At 42.0% G+C, this 19857-nt stretch overlaps 2 protein-coding genes across 8 annotated transcripts in view; one reads left to right on the top strand and one right to left on the bottom strand.

Moving 5' to 3' along the window:
• Positions 1-2722: 2722 nt before the first annotated feature.
• On the bottom strand, positions 2723-17492 carry GTF2F1 (general transcription factor IIF subunit 1). 4 transcript variants are annotated; one of them, XM_039329666.1, is made up of 14 exons: positions 17357-17492; positions 16588-16647; positions 15537-15583; positions 12198-12270; positions 10637-10830; positions 10225-10395; positions 9287-9468; positions 8892-9036; positions 8219-8277; positions 7605-7724; positions 6998-7071; positions 6139-6277; positions 5135-5267; positions 2723-3235 (listed from the first exon to the last, which is right to left on the bottom strand). In XM_039329666.1, exons 2-14 carry the CDS (start codon positions 16597-16599, stop codon positions 3031-3033), a joined length of 1554 nt encoding a protein of 517 aa, XP_039185600.1. In that variant the 5' UTR covers positions 16600-16647; positions 17357-17492; the 3' UTR covers positions 2723-3030. The 4 variants fall into 4 exon arrangements, with proteins under 4 accessions (XP_039185600.1, XP_039185598.1, XP_039185602.1 ...); XM_039329664.1 differs by lacking the exon at positions 17357-17492 and adding an exon at positions 16993-17350; XM_039329668.1 differs by lacking the exon at positions 17357-17492 and adding an exon at positions 16993-17350 and having other exon boundaries at positions 8219-8274.
• LOC120301903 (adenylate kinase isoenzyme 1-like) overlaps positions 17455-19857 on the top strand; it is a 9738-nt gene continuing 7335 nt past the window's right edge. Inside the window, exons 1-3 of one of the 4 annotated variants that reach the window (XM_039329669.1) lie at positions 17623-17693; positions 18808-18915; positions 19661-19771. In XM_039329669.1, the coding sequence (XP_039185603.1) occupies positions 19711-19771 (61 nt within the window). In that variant the 5' untranslated portion in view covers positions 17623-17693; positions 18808-18915; positions 19661-19710. The other 3 variants (XM_039329672.1, XM_039329671.1, XM_039329670.1) reach the window with 3 other exon arrangements.

The raw sequence follows: 19857 nt of genomic DNA, 5'->3' as shown, positions 1-19857 counted from the left end.
CCTGACTATGGCACAAGGCCTCTGCACATCAGTGGAAGTTGTATGTGGGGGGGGGGGAAGGTTCCCATTCAACTGTCATTCTTTCCTCCTTCAAGAGCATACACATAAGCTGGAATGTTTAGCACAGAACCTTTTTAACAGATATATCACAATAGGCCAATCATCCTAGAAACTATTACCTTAGATTGCAGCAAATAATGATACAAGACAGAGCCATCTAAATGGCGGCAAAAGTGTGACTTTTTGACATAAATAGATGTCCAGGCAGTTGCTTTGCTGAGGCAATTCCCTACAAAAGAAGTGCCTCCAGTTAAGTATTTGCCTAGAGACCTGGTCTTTACAGAAAGGAAAAAGACATCTAAACAGTGTTTGAATTCAAATATATGTAGAGAGGGTTCAGTTTAGCCTTTCATCTTCACTCCTCCCAGTTCTGATTAAATAAGCACTTACGTGCAGATGAGCCTAACATCTTCAGATCTGGATAGGCTACAGGATATAGAGGGCTGCATGTACATGGGATATGCCCTGACTCCATTTGGATTGCAACTGCTCCATGGGATGTGGGAGAGCCAGCAAAAAAAACCGATACTGCCTCCCAGCCTAGCAATCCATACATTTATGCCCATTTGACCTTCAATATGCAGTCATGCCGAATGATTCCATCTTAACTGCATTCATATTTATCACACTTGAAAAGTGCAGTCTAGAAGAGCGCACAGAAATAATTCTACTATATTTGCTTTTCAAATCAAATTATATGACAGTCTGGTAGACCAAGTAGAAAAAGCATTTTGAGATGCCTCTACAAATTATTTTCCCTCGTCACAAATCCTCTATTAATTAAGATTTTTTTATTTTTATACTTACTTTCTTCCAAAAGGAAGAAATTATAATGATCTAAGAAATTATAAATTCCTTTAAAATATAAAACTAGAATATATGTGTACAATCTGCAGCACTTATTCTCATCTGCTCTAGTCTTTGAAATTTAAGCTGTTTTTTTTCTGCTACAGACTGAAAACAATCATGCAGGAGGAAACCGATCACAGCAGGGTGTGTTATGTGCAAAGTCCTGTCTCCAGTTGCCTGAGTATATAATTTTAGACCCTGCCAAAAATATCAAATGGAAAAGTATGTTTTTAACCTAATGACTTTTTCTCCAAGTCACTTGCTTTTAGAAGAGGCAAGGAGATCGGCAGGAGAGATTCTTAAGGCTCATCAATGCCAATATCACAACGGTTCTCAACGTTTGTGTAACGGCGACCCCTATCACACAACCGTTCTGCGCATGCGCGGCACCGCGCGCATGGGGCGGCGGCGCACATGCGCGGTGCCGCCCCCTGAGGGAGAAAATGGCGGATCGCCTTCTTTGGCGACCCCTGAAAAATGGTCGATCGAGAACCACTGCAATATCATATAGTGCCCCCACAAGCTAACCTTAACTACAGCTTGGCATTCAGATGGTTCAGTGCTGTTTTCTGCACACAGTTCAATGTGTGGTAATTTCAAGGCAAAGAATAGTGGGTTCTCCGCCACCCTTTCTCCTTCGTCTTGCATCCCCATGATTGCACTCTTGAAACCCAGAGAGGGATGGCTCAACAAGAGCTGAGGTTAATACTTAAAGAATATTTTTGAAAGGTTCTATTAAGTAGTTATTGTTTCTATGGCTAAAAGACTATTTCTTGATAATCGTAGAATATGAATGAGGACACAGACTCTCTGTCCTGCACCCTCACTCTTCTGAGCAGCTTTTAATTTCCATGATTCTACCCTGCATGCTGCCAGCCCCAGAGACCAGTCCTTCCTCTCTCCCTCTTCACTACAAGAGAATAAGTTTAGGCACCTTAGAATAAATTATTGGACCTAAAGCTGAGGACAGAAAGACAAACTCTCCTTCTGTTCCATGGTGGCTTATACTAGATGCAATCTAATACATCATTCCTGTTTCCACCAAATGTTCAATGGAAATGCACAAAATTGCAATGGCAACAGAAAACAGCCCAAGAAAATTGCCCCAGATTATTTAGCAGCTTCTATCTTGAATAACTGCAAGTTAGCCAAACCCCTTCATGCGTCTGCCTTCTTCTGAATTGCCTGTTCCCATTTTTCAGATTGGTAGTTGTCTTGTTTTCCAGGAAAACCACTAGATTTCCAACTGAGCCCAAAATTTAAGTTGCTAAGTGAAACATTTGTTAAGTGAGTTTGCCCCATTTTACAACTTTTCTTGCCCCAGTTGTTAAGGGAATCATTGCATTTTTTTAAGTTAGTAACATGGTTGTTATGTGACCCTAGCTTCCACATTGACTTTGCTTGCCAGGTCACAAATGACCCCAAGACACTGCAACCATCATAAATATGAGCCAGTTGCCAAGTATCTGAATTTTGATCATGTGACCATGGGAATGCTACAACAGTCATAAGTGTGAAAAAGTTCCTTTTTTATTGCCGTTGTAATTTTGAACGGTCACTAAATGAACTGTTGTAAGTTGAGGACTGCCTGTACTATAATGCTGAGGTATCTTGGACTGGCTTCAGCCTTCCTTAGCAATGGGGTTCCTACCAACTGGAAATGTCTTTGTGAGGAGATATCCTCAGGAAGCTTTAAGTGGTTGATATCATGCCATACCAACCAAGTTCTGTGGTGAACAATGAGTAAGGCGTGCAGGACACAGATTGCAATTTCTAGGTTTTCCAGAAAAAAATAAATACGGGGAACAGAGCATAAAAGATATCCAGGTTTATTTCCAAAAATGGCAGTGTCTGGTTAACTCTCTCCCTACGTCTCATATACAGAAAAATGTCACCTTTCCATATCCTGCAACAGATTATGCCAAACTCTTCCCCCACATCTACCACTCCCAATTTCAAGAGGACTTCCAGGTGAAAGCAGAGCAGTAGCTTTTCCCTTTCCCCAGAAGGTCAGATGCCAATCCCGTGGTTTCAGCTTCCAGACACCAGAGCCAGTGGGTAACCACAAGAAGCTCAAAGCCAGCTGGCAAGTACCCAAAGATCGCCTGAGCCTGGCCCTGTTCATTCCTTAAGGAAGAAGTGCATCTTGTCATTGATGTTCTTGCGCTCAGGGTTGAGGCGCTTAAGAATTTGTGCCAGTACATTGACTGTCTGTTCACTGCTTAGTCCCGTCTTCTTGGTTTGGAATTTCTTCAGAAGGTCCTTAGTGGTCATGGGCTTGCGAGTGAGATATCGGCGCACAGCATCTTCCGTCAGCTGTACATCACTGCGAAAAGGAAGCAGGTTAATGGACCAATCCAGACACCAGCTATAGTTCTAATTTTGAAAAGAAATTCACAGAAGGTCATTTCCGTGTTACCGCTTACTTTGGGAAGTCAACACCGTATTGAGCAAAGAGCTATATATGGCAATTTGTGCATAGTTCCGAGTTGCAGATATCAGGAAGGCACCAGGTTAGGAAAACTTATTCTAAACTTTATTAAATGCTTTCATGTGGCTTTATGCTAAATGTTGCACAAAGAAATCAAACAATTACCATTTAAATATTATTGGTGTTTCATATACCTGCACATCAGTAAACTAGGTTTAAGTAGTCTTTTGATGGCGGTGACAAAATACCAATAGGACACATTGTGAAACACTGGAAAACTAAAGTACATCTTTGTTTAGAATGACAGTATTTAAAAAGGTGACAAATTGCTCTGGCTTTACACAAATTATAAAAATATTTCAGATAATGGTTATTTTCACTGTCCATTTTGAATACATAGCGGAAAGAGGAAACTTGAGAGTTTACAAGATTGATGCTATATGGAAGAAAACTGTGACTGAATCTAGATGTTCTGCTTCAGATATCACAAAGCCTCCTCCCAGAAGGTAAGAAGGAAAACAGGTCGTGAAGAGGATGTGTAGCATCCCAGACAATCCTGTGGACCCTGCTCAAGCAACCCTTATATGCTATGTCCTGGGTGGAAGGGAGGGAACTGCTACTAATCTTTTCAGTCATCCTCACCACTCTCTGCACTACCTTCCCATCTGAAGCAGTGACGCTTCCAAACCAGACTATAATGCAGTATGACAGGATGCTCTCAATTGTCCCTCTGTAGAAAGTGGTAAGGAAGGGGAAGGAAGATGTGTTTTTCTCATGTGATGCAGAAAATACAGGCCCTGCTGTGTCTACTTCACTAGTGTCTCACTACTGAGCGACCAAGCCAGCCTATTCATTTCTCACCAAACTGAACGTAATTACACTTGGATGGAAGACTATGGAATGCCGGAGCTCTAGACAAGACTGAGAAATTGGAAAAAGATCCTGAAAGGAGGCAATAGCACATCATTCAGTACCACTGCTAATATTTTTTTTCATTTTTTTTCCTTAAAAATATTATTGGATTTTTTTTTAAAAAAGAGAAAGTTTATTTCTGAATGTGACATGTCTGCTCACGTTTTTAATATTTAAAATATGCATATTTTCACTACTGATACTATTTCACTTAGGAAACATTAATAGGTAATTGATGACCAGATGCCACACGTTTTGATATAAAGCAGATAGTTCTGTATCACAGAAATGGACAAAACTGGGATTTTGTTTTATTCCCTGCAATGAATATTGGAGGATTTGTTTTACCGAGAATTTTTGGGAAAGTTTACACATCAGTTTATCTTTCTTGTTTCAATATGTTAATTTTCAGCAATCATGTACAAACAAATCTTTAGAAGTTATAGTGAAAAGAATTCCAGGGAAATAGACTAGTCATGGTGCTGGAAAGTAGATGGGGGAACCAACCAAATTTGTGCCTTGTCTATGTCAGCCACTAAGTTAGGATTCAAACAGGATTTCTCTTTGCTTTTCTTAGACTTCATCCTAGTATGAATTATTTGGTTTGAGCAAAGTGCTATGTATTATCCCTACCATTTATGAATCATGTTTTAAAACAATGCATATTTTTAAATCATCAAATAATATTATAAGCAAGATTTAAATACTATAAATGCCTAACTTACATTTAATGATGCATAGGTGTTCGAAGCCCTTTTTAACATTTCACACACATGGGTGTATATATTTATTTTTTTCTTTTGTTGTTATATTCCAACCCAATCCACCACACAGTAGCCTTGCTTTCTATTTCTGCTCCCTAGTAGCTATTCATATACTTACCCACTACTGGGCGTTGATTTGCCTGACTGTGGCTGTGGGGTAGATTTCCCAGATGTGGTGGCAGCCTGGGCTCCAGCATCCATTTTTAACCTCTTAGCTGCTGGGAGTTCACTGGACCCTGCCTGTCGCTTCCCTGTCCAAGGCAAACAAAGTTAGTAAACTTCAGAGCTATAATTCAGAAGCACCTTCTGGTCCTTTCTCTCCTGGCAAACCATTGCAAGGAACCTGGCCCATGCGAGAGTTGCTGTAGAAGGAACAAACCACCTGGATTCTTCTGCTAGCTTTAATTCAGTTGCAAGATACGATTCAGTTCAATGCCAGAGCTCTTGAAAACTCATTCCCGTAGAAGAAATTTTGCAGCCAGAAACAAATTTGTTTTCCTACTCCAGTATCTGAACCTTTACAGAATTAAGATTTTTAAACTTTAGTTCAATTATCCATGCTCTGAAAGTCATTCTGAAGGAATACTTTGGACCTCATAGAAGTGAAGCACCTTGTGATATTCAATAAAATAAAAAAGCTTCCACACAAATAAAAAGTGGCTGGCAATGTTGTTATGTTAATTTTAATATCTTTAATTTTTTTAAAAACCCACTCTTTTCAGGCTTACATCAAACCGTAAACAAATCCAGACTATTTTCATGTGTAGCACAAAGGTGTTATATTCACAAGAATTCCAAAGCACATCTTCCAAATCATTTTCAGGAAATGCACTATTTCCCTCACTAGTGGAACAGTGGCTAGATGAAATACAAAGAATGACAAAACTAAAAGCCGCAGAAAAAGAGGCAGATAGTTAAGCAGGCTTAGAGACTTTGCTGAACACGTGCTTGGTTGAAGTGGATGGCCTGCGCATTTTCAAACTGCATCTCTGCAGGCAAGCATTTGAAATACTTGCCTTGAAAAGGAATCCTTCGCCATGGCTTCCCCAAAACATGCTGAGTTTAGAGGGTACAGACACCAGCAAAGGGACAGTTAAGGTGAAATTCCTACATCAGCCGTACCTTGTTCCAGCTTGTTGGCTGCAGCCCGCAGCATGGATGAGGTGCTGCCGGCATCTACCACGGGGGTCCCTGGGCGGCTGTTCCCTTGTGAGCTGCTGGCTGAGCCCTTGCGCTCCTTCTTAGGAGGGGTCTTCTTTTTCTGTGAAGGTGTCAGGAGCATGGGCTCAGTTATGCTCCATTGTTCTACCCAGACGTTCCTGAGCCTGAGCCTCATGCTGTGCTAAAAAGCCTCCTGAGTAGACAGAATGTCAGCAAGGACTACTCTGTGAGGAGCAAAATGAAGTTGATGCTGGAAGAAGCACTTCACCTCAGACAAGGAAGGAAGCAGCAGCAAAATAACCAAACTTGTGGTGTGGAATCCAGAGTGCCAATTCATGTTTGTGAAATAGCTACTACAAGGACACATTTTTTTTAACTTCAAAGTCAAAAATATAAGCCAGACAATTTTTTTTTATAGGGGAGTTGCTCCTATCCATTAATTTGCAAAGCTATCAAACAAACCAGGCAAATGACTGGAAGTCTAAAGCTGGGGCAATAATTTGTAAAGTTACCAACTATTCAGTGAAGATAGGGTATGTGCTAGTTCACAATATGCAAATATATTTGCCCATCCAGCTGAGCTGCAGTGGTAGAAACAGAAAGAGGACTTTCACTTTGGCCTTTGGCCTTGACAAAAGCATTTTTCTAACTGCAATCATACTGGAAGTATTCTGGGGTTCACAAACCAAGTAAGAGAATCAGAGATGGGATGGGATGGGTTCCTGGAGATGTCAGGAACAGTAGCTAGCCTTGCTACAGGAGGCAGGCTCAATGCTAGCTACCCCGTTCTCCAGGCAAAAGAAGCTGCCTCTGGAATTACCGTCATGAAGAGAGCTGAAGACGCTTCACTGTCAATATCACTATCCTCTGATGTCTCCGATTCGTCACTGCTGTCTGCAAAGCACAGTCAAGAAATCAGTGGGAGCTTTCTCTCCTATCCGCAAGGCCACTAGCCACATTGATTTGAGAGTGCTGAGCTGCTATTGGCTCATCAAGCCTGTCTCAAGAAACGTTCATAGCTGCTGCAAAACTGCACTGCTCCAAAATATTCAACTTTTCCTCAAGCTGACAAGACCAGGGAAACCATACGGCTGCTCCAATCCCAATGCAAATGTTGCTAAGGTTTATTTCAGTGGCCCTGTGCAGTAAAAGAGCTGAAATTCCACAACAAGAAAAACAGAATTTGGCAACTGACATAAAATCAGGCAATTTTAAAAACTCATTGCTATAATTTGCTCTACTTTGCAAGCCAGCTTCTTTTTCTTGTCAAAGCATAGGGCTCTTGGGAAGTTGAACTGTATGCTTCATAGAGTGGGTTTTGATTTCTATCAAGTCACACCACAAACAATTGTATTTTCACTTTCCCAAGCTTGATTTATACTTCCCTTTCCTGAGCTTCTATCCCATCCAGCTTCAGGCTGCATCACCTTTCTTTTTCTTTTTGTCCTGTGGAGTAGGGACCTTCTTCTCCTCCTCCTCCTCTTCTTTCTCCTCTGCAGGCTTTTCCTCCTCACTTTCTTCACTGCTCTCACTTGCTTCATCTATGCCTGAAAGACAACATGGCTTAGATCATGGAGGAATCAGATTTTTCTTGACTTCAGCTTTTCATTGAACTTGAGCACATGCCCCCCCCCCCATTGGTTTCATTAGTATGTGTGGCCTCTTTTGGCAACAGAGCAGCTCTCAACCACATCTCTGGCCAACATTCACTCTAAACATAAGCCTAATGGGGATGCTGTTACTTCCCTGAGATTTTCTAGGGAAATGTAATTTGATGCATAGAAGTGGAGATCTCAGGATCTTTAAATAAAGGATCTTGGGCAGCTTTTATTCAATCCTCAAGCTCTTTTCCGGAAAAAAATGTGAATCATCAGCTAACCTAGTACGTATAACAGGCACATATGCAAACTGCACAATAACTACAAAGAGCTAACAATGCGCCCACAGAGTGATTATCAAGATAAAATGCCTTGAAAATCATGACCATGTCATTAATTTTGCTCATTTCTATAACTGCTGCTGGTCTGATTCAGCCATTTACCTTTCGGGATGTCTTCTTTGGTGACTTTGGGCTTGCTGACCGCTTCCTCTGCTGAGCTGCTGTAAAATGACAGAAAAAAACTCCCAAGTCTGAGCAAAGCAATACACTCTATAAATTGGCATTGGGGAACACAATCTATTCTCAGAAAAAGACTGTGAATTAGCAGCAGACCCAATAAGGTATCCTCCAGACCAGTGGTTCTTAACCTTTTTAATGTCGCGACCCCCCAACCAATCGTAAGTCGAGGACTACTCAACCAGTCGTAAGTCGAGGACTACTCAACTGGTGCAGCACTGTTTGCAGACTGGGGCTTTTGGCGGGCTCAGCAGGGCAGAGACAGCCTGGACAATTCCTATTGGCTTTTGAAAGCCAATAGAATTAGACTCTATTCAAGAGAGTCTATTCTATTGGCTTTCAAAAGCCAATAGAATAAAAGGGAGTCGCACAGCTAAGGGAAAGGGGGGAAAAATGGCGAACTGCGTTGTTTGGCGACCCCCGTGAAATGGTCGTTCGACCCCAAATGGGGTCCCGACCCACAGGTTGAGAACCGCTGCTCCAGACGGATGGGACTCCCAACACAGCAACAGCAGATATTGGAGGAGCAGCAGCTAAGCCATGTGAAGAATAATCATGCAATTGGGCAGTAATTGTTGTCCCTCTTAGTGGCATGTACCTTGATCCATCAGACATGTAGTCCACTTCCTGGCCCTCAAAATCTCCATCATCACTATCTTCAAAGGCTTCGTCATCTGATCCTTTCTTCTTTTTCTTTTTTTTGGTGGGTGGCGCTTTCTTCTTGGTTTTGGCAGGCTTTTCGCCTATGGAAGGATGTCACATGATCTATTTATTTTCTTATGATGAATATCTCAGAGCCAAAATCTATGGCTTTAAGCAAACTAGGACTCTCTCCTCCTGGATCTCAACAGCAATTGGGTCTGGGCCTCTTCTCAGTACATTTTGGCTGTATTGACTATGAATTCTGGGAAATGATCCACTCATCTGGAGGGCACTCAACTGTGCTAGGGATGACTGTTTTCAATCCCAACCTCCCCCCCCCCCCCGCCGTACCATCAGTGTCACTGAACTCGCTGTCATCCGAACTCATCTCCAGGTCATCCTCCAGGTCATGGATTTTTAGATCGCTGCCTTTCTTTTTGCCTTTCTTCTCTTTCTCCTCCTCTTCTTCCTCACCCTGGTCCTTTAGCCGCCGTTGTTGCATGATGGTGAAGTGATTTAGGACTTTGTTTCTCCTGCAGATGAGGAGGGTCAACCAGATGGCCTATTAAAACCTACTCGGGAGATAAGAACTACTTGCAAAAAGCTCTTGCGAAAAAACTTGTTTGAAGCTTTAAGACTCTGGCTAGTTATAGGGCAGCCTGAGTGTGAGGGAACTGGGTTTTGTTTTAGCTTTTTAAGAATAAATAAAATTGTGGTACAGGATGAAAAATGAAACTGACAGCCTCAAATACCTTGATATTACTCTGTGCCATAGAAGAAGGATCTCTAGTAGCAGTTATTCTTTTAAAAATTTATTAATCAAATATATACACTTCCCATCTCACTATTTAAGTGACTCTGATTTACAAATATAAACCATAAAATCTATACAAAGGTATCCTATGTAGCCTTGGTTTTGGAGTATAACAATTTGTTTAAAAGTAGCCTTTCTTTACATGCTACTCTCCAGATATTCTGAAAATGCAACTCCCAGCATCCCAGCATTCTCGGGGTGATTGTCTAAAGGCCAGGCAACAAAAAACTGCATTGCAAAGAGCTGGTGTTGCATAACAGCTAAAAGCAAAAGCTCTGATTTAAATTTACCTGCCATAATCACTTAAGTACTTAACTTTAAGTAAGGTTTTGCACTTCAACAATTCCTTGCTAGAACAAGAAGGCCTATTTTACAGGTGGAAATCAGGTTGAGGAAGGCTGTACTAGCCTTGCAGGCCTTTCTGGGATTAGTTCCTGATGGAGCAGGGGCAGGAATATCATCTTTCAACTCTCACCTTTCCCATTCCTCCTCAGCTTCTTCTGCAGTTAAGGTGCGATGCTTGGCCATAGGGGTAAAATTATACCAATTGTTGACTGGAAAGGCTTCAAAAGCACCATCTGGACACTGAGTAAAGATGTAATAGGATGTGTTTTCAGTCACACCACCCTTTTTCACTCCTTTGAACCTGGGTGAAAAAAATCCACACAAGGTAATTTCAGAATTTAAAGCTGAAAAAATATGAGAAGGCCAGGAAGAGGGGCAGACAATTGTTTTGTACAGACAACTTCCATCTTCCCCGACTAATCTTTTTTTTCCCTATTTACAATCTGGAGTGGTCCTAACCATTTTCCCAGCAAGAAAAAGTGGGGAAGAAATTAGCCCACATTCTAAAGCCAAGGCCAAGACTAGTAACATTAACCACTCACTTGCGCCCAGCCTTGCCATTGACTTTCAAAATCCAAGGCTGATCCTCAAGTTTGAATTCCTTCAGGACAATGCCATATTTCTTGCGCCTGGCTTCCTCACGCAGCTTGCGGTTGAACTCACTGCCAGCTCCAGATTCTGGCATCTCTTCTTCCTGGTAGATCTTCTTATTGCTGAGATCTCGCTCCATCTTTGCCTGAAGAAGATCAGGAAGTAAAGGGACAAGGAAAGCACCATTCCCTCAAAGAAAATGGAAGGATAAAGCTGTTCCTCAGCACATAGCCTTTTTCCACAACGTATGGATTTTCAAAAACTACTTCCCTGATATATATATCATATATATATGTATCATATATATACACATTCACACACACATATACATATATATATATACACACGTTTTCTGAGGTGTATATATATATATGTGTGTATATATATATACACATACATATATACTCACATACATATATATATACATACATATATATACATATATATACACACACACACATACATACAAACACACACTTTAAAGTACATTGTATCTTACGTCAATTTAGCTTCAATCAGATAATTTTGAAAATGATGAATATTCTACTAAAGGAACATGTATGTGCAACGGGAATCTCCATGGCTATGAAGGCCAAGGACCTATCCTAATGAAATGTTTGCTAATGAATCTAACATGTTTTTGCCTGATGCTCCAATTTAAGACTTATATGTCTTCCAAATATCTTCTTTCACCCCTATCACAATCTGTAATCTTGATTACAGCAAAGATTTCTAAATGCACACATAACAACTGCATAATGTAGCAGCACCAGACAGGCCTCTGTCATTCTTCCACAGTAGACATGCCAAACTCAGAAAATAATATATGCAAATAAGACTTTTTTTGTTTTGGTTTGGTTTAGTCAGTGCAGTTTTCTTGGCAAGATTTTCAGAAGTGGTTTTCCTGTGCCTTCTTCCTAGGGTTAAAAGATCACCCAGTTTGCTTTGTGCCCTAGGCAGGATCACAACTCTCTCTCTCTTCTGGTTTCTAGCAAGATGTCTTAACCCAGTGCTTCCCAAACCTTTTCTTCGGTTACCCAAATTGGTGTATTGGAAAGTTCTTTTACCTTTTATCAGAGAGTCCTTATTTAAATGTCTCTGATGTGATTACATGTCAATACCCAAAGAAAAACCATTTTTACCTAATTTTGGGTCATTTGTCCAGGTTTGGGAAGCACTGCCTTAACCACTACACCAAACTGGCTCTCAAGATCAAATAACAGATTGTCAAGCAATCTATTACTTACAAGAATTAAATATATAAAGCCCTCAACTTGTCATTTACAATCATTAAAATAATCACAAGAGGGGAGAGCCACTACTAAAAGAGCGTCTTCTCTAGTACAGAGTCTGATCTTTTCAACCAACAAAGTTTCTGAGGCTGCAAGCCATGTAGAAGCAAGCATGACGTAACACCGGTAAAGACAGGTAATCGTGACCAAAATCTTAATGCTGGATTTGTAGCATGCAAGATACAGTTTCTTATTGTAAAAACTTCAGGCAGGATCCTACCTGGTGCCAGGTGGCAAAGTTGACCTTGTCGGCAGCATTGAATGCCATAATATTATATTTCTTGGAGGTGCTTCTGTGGAAACAGAAGAGGAAAATGAATTGGCAGCATCCAAATGCAACTCCTTCATTCAGCCACATGAGCTCACTTGGTGACTTTGGGTCAATAATGATCTCTTAGCCCAGCCCATCTAACAAAATTGTTATGGGGACAGAACCATAGAAGGAAATGCTACATAATTTTCTCTGACCTCTTGAAGGAAAGAAACTAAAAAAAACCCTAATAGCAGATCTTTCAGTTTAGACACAGAGTACAGAATTGATGGATTTCCTCCAACAGGCTATAGGGGTAAATAATGGGCTAAGATTTAAATCAATAGACAATAAGACTATCAAGAGCTATGGTTAGTTTTGATAGTTATATATTATCTCTGATAATCTATGGGAGATCTCTTGCTGTTGCATTTATGTCTTGGTTATGGGTTTCCCAAAGGCATCCAGCTTATCATTCAGGGCAAATATGGATTAATTAATCTTTGGTCTTATCCAACCCAACACTTCTTAGCAGCCCAATTGTAACATATAAAAGCCACTGGATCTGGCCTTTGCAGGGCATTCACCACATGTAAGATACTTATCTATGTTCTACTTCTCTAAAAAGCTGCTTTGGGCAGAGATTTGCCTGGTGGTCTTTGTACTGAGCAGATCATGGTTTATCTCCCAGAAGCTAAGCAGAGCTGGTCCTGGAGGGGTTTTAGTATGTCAAATAAATGTGTCACAGGACATCCTATAGTGAAGGAGAGTCTTGTCCAGTCATAATGATCAGCAGATTGCTGAGGACATATTGTTCCTGCATGCCATGTATTGAAGATACAGACTTTTTAGTATAGGTGCACCTCACACAATTGAGTGCAAAATTTCTGTTGGTGAGACAGTTAAATAAGTTTTGCCCCATTTTACTTTTTTTGACACAGCTGTTAAGTGAATCACTGCAGTTGTTAACTGGATCTGGCTTTCTCATTGACTTTGCTTGCCACAAAAGGTGATCACATGACCCTAGGATACTGCAGTCATCATGAGTCAGTTGGCAAGCATCTGCATTTTGGTCATATAACCATGAGGTTGCTTCAACAATTGTAATTGTAAAAAAACGGTCATATGTTACTTTTTTCAGTACCACTATAACTTCGAAAGGTTACTAAATGAACTGTTGTAAGTTGAGGACTACTTATATCTAAAGCACCAGAGGAAAAAACAAGAAACAATGGTTGAAAACTGAGCAAAGAGAGAAGCAACCTGGAATTAAGGAGAAACTTCCTAACTTCCTCCATCACTGGAGATTTTAAAGAAGAGACTAGACCAGTGATGGCGAACCCTTTAGAGACCGAGTGCCCAAACTGCAACCCAAAACCCACTTATGCATCATCGGGTGCCGGGTGGGTGTGGCCCATTGGGTGGGCGTGGCTATGGTGGTAACGGCAGACTGGGTGGGACTAAAAAGTTCAATCAATCAATTCCAACTTTGCAAGATCTTTTTTTTCCGCGAGAAGTTGAAATTGACTGATTGATTGAACCTTTTTTTTTTTTTTTGTACACGGTGGCAGAGGCCTAAAGCGAAAAGGTTTTGTAAAACCCAGCTGAAGGCCTAGGACTGGGCTGACGGCACACGTGCCCACAGAGAGGGCTCTGAATATCGCCTCTGGCACCTGTGCCATAGGTTTGCCACCACTGGACTAGACAATCACTGTCTGAGATGGTATAGGTCAGGGGTAGGCAACCTCGGCTCTTTTATGACTCGTGGACTTCAACTCCCAGAATTTCTGAGCTAGCCATGCTGAGGGAAAGGGAGAGGTTTCCAAGCTGAGCCATGCTGGCTCAGGAATTCTGGGAGTTGAAGTCCACGAGTCATAAAAGAGCCAAGGTTGCCTACCCGATATAGGTTCTCCTGCTTGAGCAGGGGGCTGAACTAGAAGACCTCCAAGGTATAATAATAATAATAATAATAATAATAATAATAATAATAATACTGCTTCCATCCTGTGACGATATCTGTAATACCATCAAACATCCACATCTGCCTATCCCAGGTCCTGGGTAAGGACTCAATAGGTAGACAAAATGCCAAATCCAGTCTGAACATCTGGCTGACTGTGTGATGATCAATAATGATGATGATGATGATGTTGGAAGGGACCTTGGAGGTCATCTAGTCCAACCCCCTGCTCAGGCAGGAAACCCTATACCAGTAATGGCGAACCTTTTAGAGACTGAGTGCCCAAAACCCACCCACCCCCGCCCGCCACCCTGTGCTCCGCCTGCCCGCAGGGCCATCCATTGTCTCCACGGCCTGCCACAGCAGATCGCCCAGGTTGCCCAGCAGTGCCATGGCAGCCACACCCTCCACCCACACTTGTAGCATCATCTGCGCATGACAGAGCGTGAGGGCAGAGTCTTATCCCCACTACCTGACAGCCATATCCTTGGCTGCACTGCTCTGTGCAGGCCACGCCAAGGGACAGCTCTTCGGGTGGGCTGCTGGTGAGGAGAGGGCCGTGGAGGGAGGCAGGGCTGGGGCGATGGCACGCGTGCCATAAGTTCACCACCACTGCCCTATACCATTTTGGACAAATGGAAGTCTTCTTAAAAACTTCCAGTGTTGGAGCATTCAAAACTTCTGGAGACAGGTTGTTCCACTGATTAATTGTTCTAATTGTCGGGAAGTTTATTCTTATTCCTATTCCATTCTATTCTATTCTGTTCTGTTGCAAGACAGAGTATAAAAGATCATCAAAGACTCTGAGTCCCAAATGTGTTACAAAATAATGTTGCAGACTGGCTAAAAAACTGTAACAAAGAAAGCCTTTCAGAACTAATAATATGGCTTGTCGATGTTGTTTTTCTGACCACAGCATACAAGTCACAGCTACTAGCTAAAATGTCAGTCAGAGGAAACCTCTTAGTACACCTGTATGCCCCTCACTGCCACATATGAGTTTCAGAGCCATCCCTTTATCAGAAGCTGTTCTATGATGCAGGCCTTCCAGTTCATTTAACTGCTCCACATTGCAGAATCCTCTTCTGTCCTGACATTTCATCACCCCAACCCCTCATCATTTCAGAGCTGCAAGTAGTGCTGTTCGTTCAGATTTGCTTAATTAATTGGCCGGTGAGACCAATACATTTATATCTGGAATGGCAAAAGTAGCAAATAATTCTTCCATTACTTGTTTAATATTAAGTTATATCTGATTGGATGACAAGAAAGTATTAAAATTATAAAAAAAAAGTTAAAAGAATGGAAATGGGATGAGATGCCGAGAGAGAGAAAAAAAGCGTACTGACTTGGGAACCCGGACGACATATTCAGTTACTCCCTGGTTGCTGGTCCCCTAGGAAAGAGAAAGGAAAGAAACTACATAAATACAAGAGGAAGCAGATAAAGTGGCTGGCCAAGTTACTTCAGTGCATGTCAGTAGGACTGATACATGGGTATTAGAAAGTTTAGCATTCTGAGTATAAGATATGTGGTTATTTAATCAATATATTCTGTCCTATAGAAAGTAAACAGCATCTTCACTGCATGGAAGATCCTGATTCAAAAATATATTCCCATCCCAACAACAAGCCCACCCACTTATCAATGACTAAGACTGACCTGATGGTAGGTTTTGACAATCTCAGAAATGCATGGAAGGAGAAACAGAGTTGTGCCAAGGAAGGTCTGGGGCCCACCCCATAGACAATAGATTTGGATTCATCATGAAATACTATTTACTTATTTATTTGTATCCCACATTTATTATTATTTACAAATAACTCAAAGTGGTGAACATATCCAACACATCTTCCTCCTCTCCTATTTTCTCCACATCAACAATATAAGAAAATGAAGGCTGCCATCAAATCAAGAAATCAAAACAACCTCTTTTACACACACACACACACACACACACACACACAGAGAGAGAGAGAGAGAGAGAGAGAGAGAGAGAGAGAGATTTTTCTTTTCTTTCAGCACCCAGTTCATTATCTATGATAAAACAAATAAAACAAATAAAAACAACAAATAACAGGAATCACATAGACAGCTGCTTCTTACCTCCCAAGACATATCAGATAGATGGGTAAAAGATTTGCTCAGTTTCCCTGTCCTAATGTCCTCCAGATGCTTTGAGCAATGTTCCCCATAATTTCTCAATAAAATGGTCAAATGCTGAGGATCAGGGGCACTGCAGTAAAAAAATCTGAGGACAACTGGCTGTGGAAGGCTAAAGCCAGATGAAGTTCCAAGTGGAATTTTGGACAGTGGCATTCTAATTATGAGTGGCCTATTTGGCTTCTCAAATAGCCTCAAATGTAGTTTAGCCATATCTGACTCTTGAAAATAACTCACCAAAGAAGTCATTTCTGATGTCTGAACTGGTATTCAACCACGTTTCTGCAATGGCAGATTCTATAGAAGAAAAGGGAGGCACAGTCAATTTCATAAAAGCTTAGGAGAACAAGTTAGCTGCAGTATGAGGGAAATGCCAAGTGAGCGAGAAAAGCCAAAGGATGCATTAGCTGAGAGCCCCTTTAAATAGAGGCCGACTGCGTTCACGCACAAAAAAGCTCTGAAAAAAAAAAAGCAAAGCAGCACAGAGCTGCTGGTTTTTCTTTTTTTCCTCAAAGGCTACATATGGCAGATGGCCGGTGATCATTTGTAGGAAGCTTCTTGCACTGAAAGATAACATCTCTGTTTTTCTTTTTAAGGAACATTTTGTTAGGAAGCAGATAACTTAAAATAAGTTATACGAACCAAACCCAGCTCTGGGACACCCCTTCCTCTCCTTTCTGGCTAAGATCTTTCCTCCTGAGAGGAGCTGGGAACTATGATGCCAAAACCTAGCTGGCAATTACAGGAAGGTGAGCAAGAGAAGTTGTGGAGACCTCCGAGCCGGGACGCCTAAGCCCCAGCTAAGCCGGCTCGATGCCGGAGCGGCTAGAGACAGAAAGCGGGCACTGGAAGGATGATGGGATCCATCCCAGAGGGGAAAAGACATCCAGGATTCAGAATGTCTCGCTCGATCGGCAAGGTGATGGCAGCCGAGGACAGTTTTGGCCGGGTTCTTTTTCCCAGCAGCAACCTTCCCTTCTCTTCTCCGCGGCTCCCTCGTTCTCACCTAAACAGTGTCAGCCAGATCCTCAAACTCGCATGCGCAAACCCTGGCGGCCGCTGAAAAGGAAGTAGACGTTGTGGTTGTTAATAAACTTCCGGCATCGCATCGTGGTTACGGTACTAGCCTGCCTGTGAGAAGCTCAAAAGGCTGGCTGAGTTATTTTCGTTTTGATAATGGTCTGCGGAGACCCACTGTTAAAGCGACTGTCAGCGAAGCTAGCCAAGGGAGGGTCTACCGAGGTCTGACACGCCAGGGAGCAAACAGACCTATGGCGGGCAGGGAGAACGCAAGGATTAGAAAAAGCGTCTCTTTCCCGTCCTTTGCGAAAGAAACGTGCTGGGTAGGCGCGTCAGTCCCTTTAAGGGCGGTGAGAAAGGCGAGGACGCGGAAACACAAGGGGCGAGGCTACAAGGCTCAGGTTTCTCCAGGTGAAGCCCGAGCTATTGCAGGTAGTACCTGGACCGGAAGCTGGAGACGGCGCTGCGCTGCCCAGCCTGGTTTACGAAAGGACTAGACTGCATTGTTGTTATATGTTCGGCAAGTTGAGCCAGAAGTGCAGAAAATGTATCCCTTTGGATTTTCTGGACCCCTCCAGTCATATCCAGCTTTCTGGATACTTGGCCAGAACAGTGCGAGAAAATGGCTCTGGCCCGGTTGGGAAGAAAGTTTGGCTTGCAAAGCGGCTCCTAAGAACTGGCGGCTCCGGAAAGATCAGATCCGATTAAAGAAAAAGTGGGAAATGGCAGAGCCTTCTCTTTGGAAGGGACGTTGATTGGGAATCCCTATACTTCTCGGGCAGAAGTCAGAGATACTGCGCCAAAGGAACCTTGGCATTCTTAAATCACTATAGTTACCAAGATGAGCTTGTTGCAAGATGGTGTTTGGTGGGAGAATGTAAACATAAGGGTTAAAGGGAGAATGTAAACATAAGGGTTAAAGTCAAAGAAATGCCGTGTGAGTCTTCACAGCTTTCAAAGAAAACTTTCATGTCAGATTGATATTAAACAGCCTCCCCAGGAATGCAACCTAGGTTTAAGGAGCTTCAAGTCAATGTTGATTCTCAGTCTTCGCAGTTTGCAGTGGTTTGATCTTGCCCTCTTCCTAGAGCTGAGAGTGACTGTCCCAAGGTTGCCCAGCTTGGCTTTATGCCCAAGGCATAACTCACGGTCTCCTTTTCTAGCCTAGTGTAAGAGGAAGGGCCTCTTAAATAAATACCACGGGGTGGCATTCAATCCTTGCTTCTAACACTATTTCTTTTAACGTGGTCTTTTCTTGTAACGTGTTTTGGCTAACAGTGTAATTGAGATTTTATACAAAGGTTTTCAGATCAGCCACACAGTTCATTTACGGTTCGCTTTAGAGAACGAGAACCTGCAGTTTTGCCCATTCTACGTAAACACTCCTTCTGATTTATTTCTGCTTCCACTCTGCTCTTGTTCCCTGGGGGCTTGCAGCTTAACCTGAAGTTGCAGTTTTCCGGTTTGAAAGGAAAATCTCTTTGGTTTCCACCTATTGCCGGAGTATGAGCGGAAACGCCTGTTCTTTTCAGCGGAAGTTGCGGGGTGGGTCTTATGAACTCTGAGTTAGCGTGCGGTAGCTTCGTTTGGCAAGCAGGGTGGGGAGATGGGAAAGAGTAATTTAATGTATTTAAAATGGCGTTGTAATTTCATGCTTTGCAATAGGAATTCATGAAGAACAGCTCCCTTTCAAAGGAGCATAGGGGGTGAATAGACATGTTTAGACTCCACTGAATCTGATCTATTCAATGCCAGTAGAGAATTGAACTCGGGGCTTACATTTTAACTATTACACCATCCAGGCTTCTAGATATATCTCCTAATCTGTTACAGACATATACAAAATAGTTCATATATAAGTACTGGTGGGACCAGAAAATAGACGGTAATAGAAAATGAAGCTAAAGTGCTCTGTGATTTCAAACAGATAAGCACACACAACATCTCGGATTTAACTGTTCAAGGCAAAAAAAAAAAAACCTGTACTGTATAGTGGTGTGGTACTACCTGTGGACAGCATGTAGTGCAGGAACTGGAGAAAACCACAAAATAACAAAGACCTGCAAATAGAAATTGAACGACATCATTTATTTGTTGAGAGAGTTGAGCTGAGTAGAGAGAAGCACTTCTTTGTGAACAGTTTAGACTAGTTGCAACAGATTACCAACCATGAAAGCGACCTGCCCCTCCCAGTTTTGCTTGATCCAGGTTTGGTGAGTCTTGACATCAGATGTCTGTGACATCAGAATGTCAGCTAAGCTGAAATGGCCAAATTAGTTTTGTACATCAGTTTGCAGTCTGCTGGACCAGTGCCTGGAGATCTTGGGATGAGTCTTCAGAATGGGGATTTGCCAGGGCAGTATTCCAAAATCCACCAAACCCTTGAAGCATGAACTAAAAGGTACTCAGTTTCTTCCCTTCTACATATGCTGTAATATTTAGAGTAGTATTTCAGCAAGCTTCTGGTCATCAAGCTTCTTTTGATTC

Source organism: Crotalus tigris, unplaced genomic scaffold (genome assembly GCF_016545835.1).
Source record: "Crotalus tigris isolate CLP2741 ecotype Arizona unplaced genomic scaffold, ASM1654583v1 scf7180000024407.359931, whole genome shotgun sequence".
Lineage (NCBI taxonomy): Eukaryota > Metazoa > Chordata > Lepidosauria > Squamata > Viperidae > Crotalus > Crotalus tigris.
Note: the sequence above shows the minus strand (reverse complement) of the source record. Positions and strands in the feature narration are given on the sequence as shown.